The following is a 15,431-nucleotide window of genomic DNA, read 5'->3' as shown; positions in this document are numbered from 1 at the left end:
TTTTAAGGACAGTAACGGACGTTGACGAGATGTGTTTCCTGTTTGTGTCACATGTAAAGAGAGCCGGTGGTTCAGTTGAGAAGGAAGGAAAACATTTATTGAGGGCAACAGTATCTATTTCATCGAGGTAACATCATGTAAATGGATTTGAGAAATCCTTATTTTAAAAGGTTTTTCTAAAACATTCGCTTTTCGTGGCATTTAGAAGAAGTGTCATTTATTGGCGACAGCTTTAAAAACGTAAAATGTGGGGTTGTTGTAAGGTTTATGTATGTATGATCGTTATCCAATGTTCAAGTGTAACTGTTAACGTAAAACAGAATTACGCCTTTCCTTGTTATCTTTCATGTATTTGACAGTGTTCATTTACATTTTAAATGACGTTAACGTTTGTACAGCAGTCTCACCTGTGACAGAGTGTGAATGAGCAGGTATAACTTGGCTATCAATGTCATTTCATTTTAGGGCACCGATGTGAGGTTGGTATGTTTGGCCAAGGAACATATTTCCGCTGGAGAAGCTTCGTGAGTTGTTGTTGTTTTTAAATATAGTTTCTTTCAATAAATGTGTTTTTTTAAATCTATCAAATGACTATAATTTGACTTGGGAGTTAAAGCTGATGAGTTAATTCTAGACGCTACTATTGTCACTAAACTTCGTTGAAAATATGATGATGATTTTTGTTAGTCACTCATTTGCCATTTGTTGGACAAACAAATAACCCTGCCCCAAACTCATGCTATTGGTCGAGTCCCGTGACTTGTAGTGCAACTTTCTCGCGCGATTGACAGATAAACTCTACTTTCAGTGTTGTTAAGCTGTGGATATTTTCAGCTAACAGTTTGCTTCGTACATCCAGTTTAACAGTATTAAAGAGAGCAAATGTTATTATTCAACTGAACTGTTTTAAATGCATTTCCCCGGTTTCACAGACAAGGCTTAAAGGCCCCCTGAAATCAAAGTTTAAGTTTTTTAGCTTTTAGTATGAATATGTTAAGCTTAAGGTTTTGAATATGCTGGTCTGTTCCAAACCAATGACAAAATTCGCATTTAGGAAATATAAGCATTCAAATCTTACAGTCTCTCACTTCTGCTAAAATGGATCATGGATTTTTATGACGTCACCGCGGACTTCAGCTTCTCATCACATCTTCTGTCCAATCAAATGCTCTCTAGAATGTAAAGCGGCTTGATCTACAACTGATAAACATATTCGGTTTTGATGAGAAAAAAAAAACGATACGAGTGCGGATTAGAACCCAGAACCTCTGACTGACACGCCTGGCAAAAGTTCTGCCACTATACCATGAAAGCACACAAGATGATTTTGCGGATCTCTGGATTTATTAACGTGGAAATTCTCGGCACTAACCATATATAAGTATATTTCATTAAATGGCAAATTAAACCCAATGTACTATTGAAATTGATTTATCGTAATGTTATTTTTTCCGAAATTTTTTATTGTACATATATCTTAGCATTCTATCAACCTCCTTTCCCCCACACCCCACACATTTGTCCCATCCACTTTTTAAAACAAAATGACGCCACTGGATGGAGATGTGTGTTCTGTTGCTTCGAGTTTTATTCCGTTTTTAATTCCCAACTGTAACGTTACATGACTAGGAATGAAATGGCTAGAATTTTTTCACACCTCTACTATTGAATCCATATTCAATTACAAATCCAATTCGCTTCCATGGTGCTGTCAGGTAATACTTGCAGTCTGTGAGGTAAACTAAACGCTATTGGCTATTTGAAAAGGGAAGAGCCATTCAATATGTCCCGCCTTAGCTTCCTGTTTCAGTGGAAATTACGTCCAACGCATCATACAAAGATGCGCGTTCCAAGGCAGACCTCCCCTCCCAACCCCCTGTAATTCACACACTTTGTTATAATATTGCTATGATCTTATACGTTTTAAGGGGGGCTGCATATTAAACTCAAAAAAAAAAAAAAAAGTGTTTTAATATCATAAAAATGTACACTTCAGCTTTAATGCCATCTTAATGTCAGACAATTTGTGTCTTTCATGTCCAGGTCTGCCCTTTGGCAGAGTGTTGCCTTGCTCAGCCCATCTGCCACTGGGAGAGGCTAACAGTGAAGCAGCATGTCCAGTGGGAATGAGTCCTGCCTGTTTGAGAATGGATCCATCAACTTCCTCTCCTGCTTAGTTCATGTGTGGGAGGAGTGGGCAGGGCTCGGGAAGCTCGAGGACTTCCTCAGTTTCTTGGAGTATTTGGTCTGGGTTTTCACGCCTCTAGCAGTGGTCTTCATCTTGCCTTTTCTTATAGTTATCTTCCTCTATCTATCCATACTCTTCCTCCATGTGTACAAACGCAAGATCCAGCTGAGGGAAGCTTATTCCAATAACCTGTGGGATGGTGCGAGGAAAACTCTGGCGACCCTATGGGATGGACATGGAGCTATTTGGCACGGTATGTAATGGATTTGGCTTGTTATCTGCATTCATTGAGATGTGGATTGTTATCTTGTTTAAATGAATCCCTGTGGTCTGGGATTTTTCATTGTGGTCATGTTTTGCATCTACTGTGCTGATCTTTGAGTGATAGACGGGAATAGATAAAGCATAATTAAAAAGTGATGTCTGAAGACGTAATGTAAGATCTGATATATTCTACATGTGTGTTTTCAGGCTATTGCTGTTTTTTTTTTTTTTTTGCCTTAAAGAGTTTTATCCTTTGACAGCACAATTAATGATGGTCTGATGTTCCTGGCATTAAATTGCAATTTTAAATTGTGTTACCCGCTCAGTCTTTATCAAGCTGAACATCTAAATAATGGTTTTGTCGGATTCATTGCACTAACTTAATCTCCTCTGTTTCATTTTACAAAGAGCATGATATTTCTAAAGGTTACAAATAAACAAAAATGTTCAAATGCTTGGTTAGAATTTTTTTAAATGGTTTTGAATGAAGTCTTTTGAAATAGTTTTACAATGTAAAATAACTTTTATTTTAATATATTTGAAAATGTAATGTATTCCTGTGATGGCAAAGCTGAATTTTCAGCATCATTACTCCAGTCTTCAGTGTCACATGATCCTTCAGAAATCATTCTAATATGCTGATTTTGTGCTCAAGAAACATTTCTATTCCATTATCAACAGTGTTGAAAACCGTTGAGTTGCTTAACCATGATCATTGAAATAGAAATCAAAGTGTTGCATTGTGTCGTACTTCACAAAAAAAATTTGAATCATTTTTCCCTGATTAAGTCTACATTTTGTGACAGGTTATGAAATCCATGGTTTGGAGAAGATTCCAGATGAAGGACCTGCTCTCATAGTCTACTATCATGGGGCGATTCCTATAGACTACTATTATTTCTTGGCAAGTCTTATCATTCAGAAGGGAAGAACTTGTCATTCGGTGGCTGATCATTTTCTGTTCAAGGTCCCAGGTAAAAACAACTTTCATACTGTAATGAAGTGATCAGTCAGCCTCATTTTGCCCCGACAGAGTCATTACTCAGAACCTAATTTCATTGTGATTCACAGAATTTTGGGACAAAACATGTCCTGAAACTTAATCTGCCATTAGTTTTTTAAAATAGCAACATTTTCACTTTGTCTTTAAAGGTGCTCTAAGCGATGTTGGGTGACGTCACTTCTTGTTGACGTTCGAAGTATTGTCAAACAAAACGGAGGCTAGCTCGACCTAGCCTGGTTCTACCAGACTCTCGTATATTTCATTTGTACAGAGAGTCTGGCCTCTTTCCATTGACAAGCGTTAACTTCCTTGTAGGCGGGTACTCTGTTGAAGTTTAAAACTATTGGATCTGACCAGAGTCACTCTGGATCTGCCATAACCAATTGCTAACGTTTGGTCGTGACGTATGTCAACTCAAACTAGCGCACGATCTCAACGTCATCGTTCTCAGCCACTCCCTGTGTTCGCTGATTGGACCGGTTAAAAATTGATCGGAGAAAACCAAAGAATACACCACAATCCCAGACGGAGTTACTGAAGGAAAATGAAATTGAGCGGAAGTACGTAGGAGGGCGGAGCCAGGCTAAGCTCGACCCTCCCTCCTCCTCATCCCACCCCCTCCCCTCTCTTTGGTCGTCTGTCGGCCATATCAAAATTCAAGATAATATAATTCTAATGTTAGTCGTTGTCGTTGTATAGGACATCTCTCCTCTAGCTAACTTCCCTCTTCATGCTTTTCTCTCTCCTCCACTCCCCACCCCCCGTTCATGTGCACCCCCCAACCCCCACCCCCAAAACATTCTTGTCGGTTATTGGCTGGAACACTGTTTGTTATGTTTCGTGGTCCAAGCTGGCCCAGTTTGTTCTTGTTGCCGTTTGTGGAGGCTGGGCTGTCTACAGAGACCGCGGTTTTTTTTTTTTAACAGTTTGTTCAGGGGACGGGCAGCTAGCGGATAGTGAGGGGATGTTTGCTGTATGTGACAAAAAATGTTTCAGCCTAAAAAGCGTGTGACATCGCTTAGAGCACCTTTAACACATATAATTTAATTTAAACCTAAACATAAATGTGTATATTTTCAAGAAATATTGCTATAATGCCCTGACAGAAGTTAGTCAGTCCTTTCTATATTTTACCTTCAGTGTGGTCAACAAGGTCACACACACTCTTGTGAGATTTTCAATTTTACTAGAATTAATTGTGCTTCTATTATCTGTGTAATGGCCATGGCAGGGTTTAAGCTCCTCTTGGAGGTGTTTAGTGTGATCCACGGACCGCAGGAGGAGTGTGTGAAGGCCCTGCGGAACGGCCACCTCCTGGGCATCTCTCCTGGAGGAGTACGGGAGGCCCTGTTCAGCGACGAGACGTACCCTCTGATCTGGGGCAAACGCAAAGGATTTGCACAAGTGGCCATTGACTCTAAAGTGGTAAATGACTGTCCCTCTTATTCTTCTCCTTTTATACAGTTTTGTTGTACTAAGAGTCTGTTTTGTCCCTACAGCCAGTTATACCAATGTTTACTCAAAACTTGAGGGAGGGATTTCGCTCTCTTGGAACATTAAGTGAGTCATACAGAAAATATTGAATTTGCCTCACAGTTGTAAATGTTTCTCTAAATAGATGACATACCATTATGAAAGGGTTAAATGGGTCAATCTTCAATTCATCTCAAAATTCCTGCAGGATTTTACCGATGGGTGTATGAGAGGTTTCGTCTGCCAATAGCACCGATCTATGGAGGATTTCCAGTCAAATTTCGCACCTACTTGGGTGACCCCATTCCATACGACCCCAAACTAAATGCAGCTGAGCTGGCTGAAAAGGTAGGACTCATTAGACTTCTAGTTTTGTTTTTGTAACTCTTTAGTCCTGTAATGATCTGACTTTCTGTTGAATTTGCTGAGCAGGTGTTTTGTAAATCTACAAGAGGTTCTAACCTCTAGACTGTCCCGACAAGTCCTGACCTATTGTTGACTACACAACATACATTAGCGCCATTTGTTTACACCGTCCCCTAAGGGCACGTCCACCCTTGAGTGGTGATCACCATTCATCACATTTGCAGGTGTACAGAGTCTGCAAAGTGAGAGAATGCTTGTATAATAAAGGATACCTCACTGGTATCTATGATTGAATAAAGTTTGGTGTATGATGTTTTTTTTAAGAAAAATTCGTTCATAAGAACAGTAGCCGTGTCTGTCCCCTCATTTCATCACATGCTACCATCAGGTAATAACAACCTTCTTTAAAACTTGATGAAATATTTGTTTTCAGAATGGATGTAGGAGATGTTTAAGTAGGGCTTTAAAGTTTTATACCTTTTTTATTAGGGATGCTCCGATCGATCGGCCGATAACCGCATTCTAGGACTCGATCGGTAGTCATTAGATCTCATGAACCGACATAAAACCTGAAGAATTTGCCACCGACGTTCATGTAAACGGTATACAGATGAGGCTTTTGTGCCACGTTCTGCTTTGTGACTTCGCGAAACATTAGTAAACCATAGTACATCTTCATTTAGAGCAGGTTGTCTCTATTCAAACGAGCCCACACACATGACATGATGCGTCGATCTTGAGGAAATCCTCACGGAGTGACGTGAAATGCTACTTGGCTATCGGGATCCAATCGCGTGCGTCACCATCATGACGCAGTGTTTTCCAACTTCATTTGAAAGTTCATCCAGTGGAAACTGGTTCTCATCAGTGTTGTAACATAAGAACCTTTTTTATCAAATGAGACCATGTACTTGATGATACCTTGTTTTTTGTGTTGTAGAGTTGGAAGCCATTACCACTTGAAATCACATGAAATCTTTAAAAATGCATTCAGGGTCTAAGGGATTAACAGTAACAGTCAACGGAGAGCTAACACATCACTTATACAATGCTTGAATGATCGGGATCAGGATGAGTATCCGCCGATCATGATGAAAAGAAATCGGTAGTCTGTATCGACTGCAAAATTCAGAGCATCCCTACTTTTTATTATTGTATGTATGTTTTATTTATTTATTTTACCACCATTCAAAAGTTTGAAACCAGCAAAGTCTTCAGTGTCTCATGATCCTTCAGAAATAATTATGATATGCTGCTTTGCAGCTCAAAGAACATTGATCTAAAAAAAAAGAAAAAAAAAAAAGTTAAAACAGGTTTTGCTGCTTAATATTTTTCTGGAAACAGTGATACTTTTATCAGGATTCTTTGATAACTTCAATTCAAAAGAACAGTGTTTATTTGAAATGGAAACCTTTTGTAACATTTTAAATGTCTGTCATTTTTAACTGTTGAATGGAAAGTAAAAAAAACAACAGCGTACTGACGTTATACCCAAATATTTGAATGGATACGCACGCACGCAAATCTCAGACACACTGAGATTTTGTTTTTATTTTTAAATCCATCATTTTCCTATAACGTCTCAGTTTCACAGTAAAGATGGCACATGTTCAATTCATGCATCTGTTGAGTCAGGGTTTGTTTTAACTACTGATTTGTAAATATCTCATATTCAGTGTATTTTCTTCAATCCAACCCATCTGTTCAGGTGCAACAGGCAGTTCAAGCATTAATCGACAAACACCAGAAGATACCTGGAAACGTCCTCCGAGCTCTTTTGGAGCGATTCCAAAGGGAACGCAAAGAAGATTAGCACACTTCCCTTCTCAGACTGAACATATAAATATGCTTCAAGTTCAAGCATAATTCAACTGAATACTGGAGATATTATATTATATTGTTACACCATGAGATTAGCAACTACTGATGATATAGTGGACGTATCAGCATATCAATGTTGCATATCAAATAATGGTGTGTGTCTTTGTAATATCTGGTTACATGTAGTCTTGTGCATGTTGAAGTGGGTTTGAAGTTTTTTTTTTTTTTTTTTTTTGTGAATAATAATATTATTATTATTTTAAATGTGCACACTTTGGTTTTAATCAAAGGACCTCTGCCAAAAACTTTGCCCACAAAGCCTTTGGTTAGTATTTGTATGTCCTTTTAATAAAATGGCATTCTGTCCTGGAAATCGATAATATAAATACATTTAGGTTCGGGAGGACCCTGATCATTCAGTCCTGTCAATAATCATTATGAGCGTTTCCTCTATTTCTCTCATTCTCCCACATAGGAACGTTATAGGGAGTTCAAGGACAGCAAGCCAAATTCATTTAGGACTGGATGAGCAGGCGAACTCATGAATCACCTATCTGAAGGAATTAATTCAAAATTGTGGATACTGTGATTTTTTTGGGGGGGATTTTATAAGCACACTTAATGATGATTGATACATGCTTGAACATTTGTTTGATGTTGTATGATGTTGAATACTTAACACGTTTTAGTCTAATATAACTGTGAGAGGCAAACTGCTGTCTATTTAAGCATCAGTTGATACTGGCTGCCCTGCTCTCAGAGCTTAATACAACATTATAATTATAAAAACAAGTGTGCAGCTGCTAATGACTTTATAGAGGCAGCATACAGGGCTTTTTCAGAATTCAATAAGATTTTTGTAACATTCCTGAAATTTATGGACATACAATAAATGCTATTTCAAGCAGTGATCAAAATCTGATCAGTGTGGAAATAAATGGTAGTAAATGTATAATTTCTTAAGAGATTTTATTATTCACAATAAAACTGCATATTCCTATGGATACAGTGTTAAAACCGTTTTAATGCACTTTTGTGCTCCTCTGGGAGAAAATGTATTGTGTGTGTGTGACAAAGATCAAATGTCAGCATGAGCACAGTCTTCGTCACACAGTCTTATGATCTCTGTGCACATCCGGTGTTTGGTGTATGATATGCAAATGTCCCATTGCTATTTATAAAACTGGTTTGGTATTGACTTACATCATTTGTGCTTCCATTGTAAAATGGAATCCCCCTCCCTCTTGGAAAGTAATAATAATTTACTTATCATTTATGATTTCGTATTGCATTGTACATGCTACTAATTTTCCTTCAGCCTCTCCAAGAGTCTCTTCTAATTAAGGAGTGAAACCTTAAATCATACGAGTTGTGAGAATACATTCAGACAAACTAATCACCAAGCATTTGTTGTGACAGACTGTCTCATTACTGGCTGCATTACTCATCACCATTGCTTTTTCTTCCAACCTCGAAATAGTCGCTGACATTCTGGAAATTCAAATGGACCTTATTCACACATTAACTGCAAATCCGAAAGAAGTTTGCAAGGAAGTCTAATAAAATGACCACAGTGTACTTTATTAAATGAATTTTGGTACTTTGTGTTGCATTAGAATCAAATAAAAATTTACAAAAATCCAATATGTACAAAAAATTGAACGTTCTTTTTGTTTTTACTCTTCAATTTACAATAAAATCAGATAACAGATTCGATGCATTTTACGCACTTCAGACTTTCATCACATGATACAACTTAAGAGACCAATAATAAGCAGTTTTTTTGTTTGTTTTTTGCTCTTTTTTTTATGTCATTTAATACATCACATACACCACACTATTTTATCTGTATTATGTAACTGCCGATCTCTAGTCAATAGACACCCTTCACGATCAGGACTCAGAAAGGAATGTTCTTTTACACATGTACATTTGCATACATTTATTTACAGTTAAATAGCCTTTTGCAAGTCACTATGGAACTTCCGTTGTAACTGAGATACCAGTAAAGTCTTTACATCATATATGAACGCTGAACCGAACACCACCAAGTTCATTCAATTACTGTGCTTGTACTAATATCGTGCTTTATAAATAACCACCGATTATCATTTATCTAAATGTAAATGTCTTTTTTCCTCCATCTATGGGATTCTAGTTTATCTAAGCATCTATGTCTACAGGTGAGAGAGGATCATCAATTTGTTATTCAACAAAAGAAAGCTTCTACGATGAATCAAAAAATGCAAGTGCCACTTCATTTCAGCTCTTCGAGTCATTCAGTTTTCGCTAACTGACATTACAATTAAAAATGCTCACAATCGTGTAACAGTACGGCCTGTGACCCGTGACAATTTGGGTCGACGTTTTGATTGTTTGTCTGCATATGCTATTTCGTCTCAGTCTGCTTTCTTTTTGTGTCTCCTTGCAGTATAAGCACGGTAAGTACACTAATCGATAATGCAACGTCATTATACTAGCATGACAGTAACCGGAGCATCATATGCATGACTAAAACTAACCCAAAAGTAACAGACAGAAAATGTCACGAATAATGAATCCACAAAAAGGCGAACGTCGGTTAAGGCAAATAAAACTGAATCAGCTTGCATGAATTCAATGTTCTCCTGCTGTGAATAATTGTAAAATAAGTCCTGTAGATTTGAGCTGAGCTCTACTGATGTACTGGTAATAAACAGAACAGCCTTCAACTCCTCCGCTCATCCACTGGGACTCCGTTGCAATAAATTCCTTCATATCAGCCACATCAACAACCAGAGCTGGAGAGTGGTCTGTTTAAAATACCGCTTTGAGGTAGGTTACAGGTATGAATTAAAGTCTTTCCAGAGCGAAGAAATGGTGGGCTATGATATCAGGTTTACTGATAAAACAAATATAAAACCTAAAGCTGGAAGTGCAAAACAAAAAATACATCCTTTCTGTAACATTATGATTAGCTTAAATGTTTTCATGCACTGTATGAACCCCTTTAAAATGTAAACTACGTGAATAGCTTCTTGATGTTGGGCCAAATTCACACTCACTGCCAGATTATTATTAAAGAAGGCATGACATTTTCAAAATCCATGTTATAGATATTATTGTAAACAATTCATCCATGTATATGTTTCTTTTTTATTACTTTTATTTTGACTAAGTTTTAATCAAAATGTCCAGTCAACAACCAATGTATAGAACCAAGTCCTGTCCTACATTTTTTTCTTTTTTACTAATCCGTAACATTCGAATCACAATACGGAAGAAAAATCAGCAGCTACTTCCGTTTCATCAGGACTTTGATAGTATTATCATTGCTAATAATCTAGCATGTGTGGTCAATTCAGCATCTCCAAACATCAGTCCCACACAGTCTTTTGGGTAAAGACCTTGATTCATTGCATTGAGTGTTTTAAATTCATGTAATATTTCAACATTAAAAAATGATCGAGGCCTCACACCTGTAAAATGGCTGGATAAAGATGAATGTCACCAAAACCCACCAACACAGCCAGTGTTGCAGTTGGCTCCTCTTAATCAAATAAACCAAAACACAGTGTGCAGCATGGGGTATCACTGAAACAAAAATATCATGGTATTATGGGAAAACTAAAAAAGGTGGAATGATTTTGAAAAATCATTGATACGCAATATCACAGACCTGTGTGACATAACACTCGTTTTCCTTCTTGTGTAGGTGGTGGAGCAATTTATATGTGAAAATTGCTAAATAAGTGTGCTAACACAAGTTATTTTTGTGCTCTGACTACAGGGGACAGGGCTATTGTGAAAATTTTTGCCAAGATACAAAGCATCATCATCATCCATCACACAGAGAAATAAAAGTATAAGACACGTTTTTTTAAAAAGAAAGAAAAAAGGACGTTAGGAAAGTTGCAAAATAGCTAAAATATACAGGTCTACGTTTTACTGTGGTACTGGTTATAGATTCATACGATCTCATCTAAATTTTTTTTCTGTTCTATTTTCTTTTTTTATTTGCAACACAATTAGGATCTTCATCTGCAAGTGTGCAGATCGCTGCGGGCTAAAACAACTACGCTTTCAGTTCATCTGCCACCGATGGTGGGACGTTACAACACTTCAGGAGTGTTTTTCAAAGCTACAATAAAACCCAAATTACAGTTCAGATTTGACCAACTGAAGCAAAACAAATCTAACTGTCCTATATCAGTCATCTCCACACACTTAAATGGCATTAAGCAAAATAATGTGCACCTTGAAAATCAAATAATTTGCTAGACACCTTTAAAATCCATCAACAAAAACAAAAGAAAACCAAAAGAAAATGGAGTATATAAAATGTTTTTCCCCCCTACATTTTCAAAATCTCAAACTATCCACAACAGGCACATCTAGCTTCTGTTGAAGTAAAATTTCAAGTTGTCTCTCATCATAAGTGTAACAACAACCGAATAAATCCTTCATTGTGCTGAGACTCCTTCCTGTGACAAGTTTTGTGCTTGTTTTCTTTTTTTCTTTTTCTGCCCTCACCTCCACGCCTCCATAAATGCCTTTGGATATTCAACATAAAGACACAGAGAAGCACTTGCAACTGAACGGAAAGTTTAAAACTCCAACACTTTCATATATAAAGGATGCTTTTGGCAGATTTAAAGATACAGTGCTCTTTTAGGCAGATGTGATGTTGAACGGTAGGGCCCGGAGTGTCATTCTGAGCACATTAGCTAGTCTGTGCTCTGTCACAGACTAGTTATCCCTGACACTTCGATTTGTAGACCGTGAGTTGGCAATTGAAGAGCCCCATGGAGAAAGTCTTGATTGCTTTGCAGAGTTTGGAATAATACACTTTCCGGATGAATTGAGGTACTGAAAACTCATCCCGTTTATTGTGTATACGTGCACCTTTAACTCGCTTTTCTGTATTGATACAGCACACAAAATATAGGCACACCAAAACCTGACCCAGCCTTGAAGAACACTGTATCTTTAACCTAGAAGATGAAGCGCACCCTGGTTCTGTCGAATACAGTTTGGCGGACACTGTGAATTTGGTGGTCTGTGCCCTCCACTTTGCTGTGAACCGAACGGATCCTTGTCAGCCCACAGCGGTGAGGCGAATGAGGCCAGATCGCCAAAGGGAGCTGCCAGGAAGTGTTCTCTTGGCCTATTGTCGTCTCCCAAAGAAGAAAACGAGCATGTGTTCTACCTGTTTTGTCGTCCCAAGTGGCTTGGACTTGTGATGGTCACATACTTTCTTTTCTCAGCCTTTTTTCTTTGTATAGGATTCAAGTAGATGGTTGAAATGCTGCCCTATTATATATACAGTTTGTGGTCAAGCCACAGTTCAACGTGAAGTCAGTGTGAGCGGAGCGTTTGGCACTGGTACTGTACAGAGCTGCTGATGAAACACTACTTATAGGTTACAGCACCCTAAACAAGGACGTCTCGAGTCTAATCAGCATTTTTTTTATGCGTGTACCATTAATTTGATATTTGGACCACTGTTTCTTCAGTGCGGCCGGTTTTGAGGCCGTTTCTTTGCACTGGATGCTTGGTTTCAAAGGGAAAGGCCTTTGTTTTGCAGTTACAGTAAGAGACAACCTGTGAAGTGTTCTGGATGTCCTCTCGCAGTTTATAGACGTTGGCCCTAGGACGATCAACTCTTGGAATGGAGCGAGGGGTTAGTGGTCTCTATCAGCCAGTGCAATGTGAATTTTAGAAACCCAGATATTCCCTGACAAGACAGAAGTAATAAAAAATAAAATGCAACGAGAGAACGGCTTAAAAAAGATCGATTATTCCATCCGTCCACAAATATGTTGTGCCTATATTGGTTTGTCCATGACAATCAACATCATGGCTAGATGCTATGTACGCTAGAAACGTTATTGCCACAGTCCTGCTGTTTATTCAAGTGGACGGTAATGTGTTCATGTTCGTGTGTTTCCACAGCGCAGGCTACAAGGTGGTCTCGTACTCCAGACGCTCTTGAACCAACGTGTCGTCTTTGTACTGGAGGCGTGGCGGGGTCGGAGACGAGTCGATGGCCAGGATGGCTTTACGTATACTCCTGTCCAGCACATGCCTCTCCCAGGCAGGATAGCGGTTCCTGCACAAGTCTATTTTGATGACCGTCTCCTCAAGGCGCGGGGCTCGGGAGGAAGGTGTGGAGGGCGCGGTGGGCCGCACCTGAAAGACAGGCACGCAGCCGTCCCGCTCGCTGTACTTGGCCTCGCGGTCAGCGTCCCTGGCCAGTGTGCCTCCGCGGTTGGAGCGCAGGGAGTTGGTGGCACCCTCGGGGGGCAGCATAAACGTAGCAGTGGGGTCCTCGAGCTGGACCAGGCTGGCCGAGCGGCCGAAGCGCGGCCCGTTGGGATGAAAGAAAGCGTAGTACATGAGCATGAAGACGATGCCGGTGAAGAAGCTGGAGAAGATGACGCACAGGGCAGGCACGGCGAAGGCGTCCGTGCTGGGTGGTGAGCGATACAGGTACCACAGCGCGCTCAGGGCCGTGTTCTCACACAGGATCATGAAGTAGTAGATGAAGAGGCGGAAGCGGGTGCGTCCCTCTTTCACATTAAACCAGCTGAAGATGTAGATGATGCCCACCACCATGTCAAAGACAATCTCCTCCCACTTGGTGATGCAGAATTCGGTCTCGCAGTGTACGATCCAGAAGGTCATGATGCACCAGTGCAGCACAATGAAGATGCCGAAGTAGAGCTGAAACACAGAGGCGAAGAGAGCGAAGGTCACCACGCGAGCGGCAATGGTAAAGAAGTGCCAGCAGAATTGAATGATGACGGCAAGGTAGCTGACGGGCTTCTTGTCATCTCGGGAATCACGCAAGGCCTTCTGGTAGGAGGCCAGAGCCCAGGCTAGTGACACCAGAGAAGCAGCCGCTGTCATCCCTGAAACAAAGGAGAGAAGCATTGGTTATGGCTGAACGTCACAATCTCAATCCACCCAGGAAATAGGAGCACATATAGAACTACACAGAATGTATGTGCAGTATGTAAAGTAAATATGACATCGTTCAGTGTTTTCTTACACTGACACATGCCAGGTGTTGATTTTTATTAAAAGTAACAGATAACAGAAAACATTCTTATAATGTCTTTTCACTTCTCAATTTTTCTGTAGGTATAGATTTTATTGTTTTACTCTTGTGCCAGGCCCAGATTTTCAGTCTTAAACTATGAAAATCCATTATTAAATTCTGAAATATAACATTTAAAATACTATAAAAATCTTAAGAATGAGGGAAGTAATCATTTCAATGTTTGTGTAAAATATATGTTTATAAGTCATTTCCAACCAAACCAACACACTTTACACAAATAAAGTTGTATCAAAAGTTAGTGTACTTGTTTACCAAGGAGAGAGAAACACTGAACAGCTTGAGATGAAAAGTGAAACGTGGTGTGCGAATAAAACAAAGAAATATAACTGTAAATATCACTTGAGAGCAGAATATTTCTAATCAATCTGTAATTGTCAAATTATGTAAAAAGTACAAAAATATCATTCAGGTGTGTACATTTAGGAGACAAAATGCTAGCTGTAAAACTGTGGTGTGAAAATTAAGGTAAACTGTTCATGACTTTTAAAATTAAGTAAATAAAAAGAGGACAGAAATGACAAAACTTTCACATCTATTATGTATCATACTGTTGGATATTGTTAGTAGACAAATTACATAAACTAGTGAATTTGAATGTGTTTTCTGGGAGGTCATTACTTAAAGGGGTGGTATAATGCCATTTTCACAAGATGTAAAATAAGTCTTTGACGTCCCCAGAGTGTGTATGTGAAGTTTTAGCTTAAAATACCCCACAGATATTTTTATATAAGATGTTAAAATTGCCACTTTTTGAGGGTGAGCACCGTTTTTGTGCCTGTCCCTTTAAATGCAAATGAGCTGCTGCTCCTCGCAAAGGGGGCGGAGCTTCAAGAGCTCATATCCTTTTACCTCACACAGACATGCACTGAAAATTTCAAAAACGTTTAGCCTTTTATGTTCAAACCGGAGTCAGTCAATGATGGAGAGACTCAAGAAGAAGTGACAACATGTAGAATGCAACAGGATATTTCTGAATGGTTAGTTGATGAATTTATGCAGCTTATGTGTAGTTATCTTCTAGTCATTAGCATATTCTGTCATGATAATCTATAAATCGCATTCCCGGGGGCGGGGTTTATGTAAATGTTAGGGTTTGTGATGTCACAAGCCCGGGAGGAATGTCGTGCAGCCGTTTGTTATAGTCCTTAAAAAGCAATTTCTTTAAAAGCAAATATCTCCCTTTGCTTTGAACTTTGAGCGTTGTAACTTTG

The 15,431-nt window shown here is 39.0% G+C and overlaps 2 protein-coding genes across 5 annotated transcripts in view; one reads left to right on the top strand and one right to left on the bottom strand.

The window, feature by feature from the left end:
• Nucleotides 1-24: 24 nt before the first annotated feature.
• Nucleotides 25-8,766, top strand: tmem68 (transmembrane protein 68). Of its 4 annotated transcripts, none has more exons than XM_084411141.1 (9): nucleotides 25-137; nucleotides 466-524; nucleotides 2,044-2,441; nucleotides 3,259-3,426; nucleotides 4,687-4,880; nucleotides 4,955-5,015; nucleotides 5,137-5,276; nucleotides 5,619-5,682; nucleotides 7,003-8,060. In XM_084411141.1, the coding sequence occupies exons 3-9, from the start codon at nucleotides 2,114-2,116 to the stop codon at nucleotides 7,158-7,160; spliced, it is 1,113 nt and encodes a 370-aa protein (XP_084267267.1). In that variant the 5' UTR covers nucleotides 25-137; nucleotides 466-524; nucleotides 2,044-2,113; the 3' UTR covers nucleotides 7,161-8,060. The 4 variants fall into 4 exon arrangements, with proteins under 4 accessions (XP_084267267.1, XP_084267269.1, XP_084267268.1 ...); XM_084411142.1 differs by having other exon boundaries at nucleotides 50-127; nucleotides 7,003-7,296; XM_084411143.1 differs by lacking the exon at nucleotides 5,619-5,682 and having other exon boundaries at nucleotides 7,003-8,766.
• Nucleotides 8,767-10,344: 1,578 nt separating this feature from the next.
• xkr4 (XK related 4) overlaps nucleotides 10,345-15,431 on the bottom strand; it is a 55,317-nt gene continuing 50,230 nt past the window's right edge. Inside the window, exon 3 of the mRNA XM_084411128.1 lies at nucleotides 10,345-14,008. Coding sequence (XP_084267254.1) covers nucleotides 13,056-14,008 — 953 coding nt within the window. The 3' untranslated portion in view covers nucleotides 10,345-13,055. The remainder of the gene's footprint in view (nucleotides 14,009-15,431) is intronic.

The sequence above is a fragment of the Rutilus rutilus genome, assembly GCF_951802725.1.
Source record: "Rutilus rutilus genome assembly, chromosome: 6".
In the NCBI taxonomy this organism is placed as follows: domain Eukaryota; kingdom Metazoa; phylum Chordata; class Actinopteri; order Cypriniformes; family Leuciscidae; genus Rutilus; species Rutilus rutilus.
Note: the sequence above shows the minus strand (reverse complement) of the source record. Positions and strands in the feature narration are given on the sequence as shown.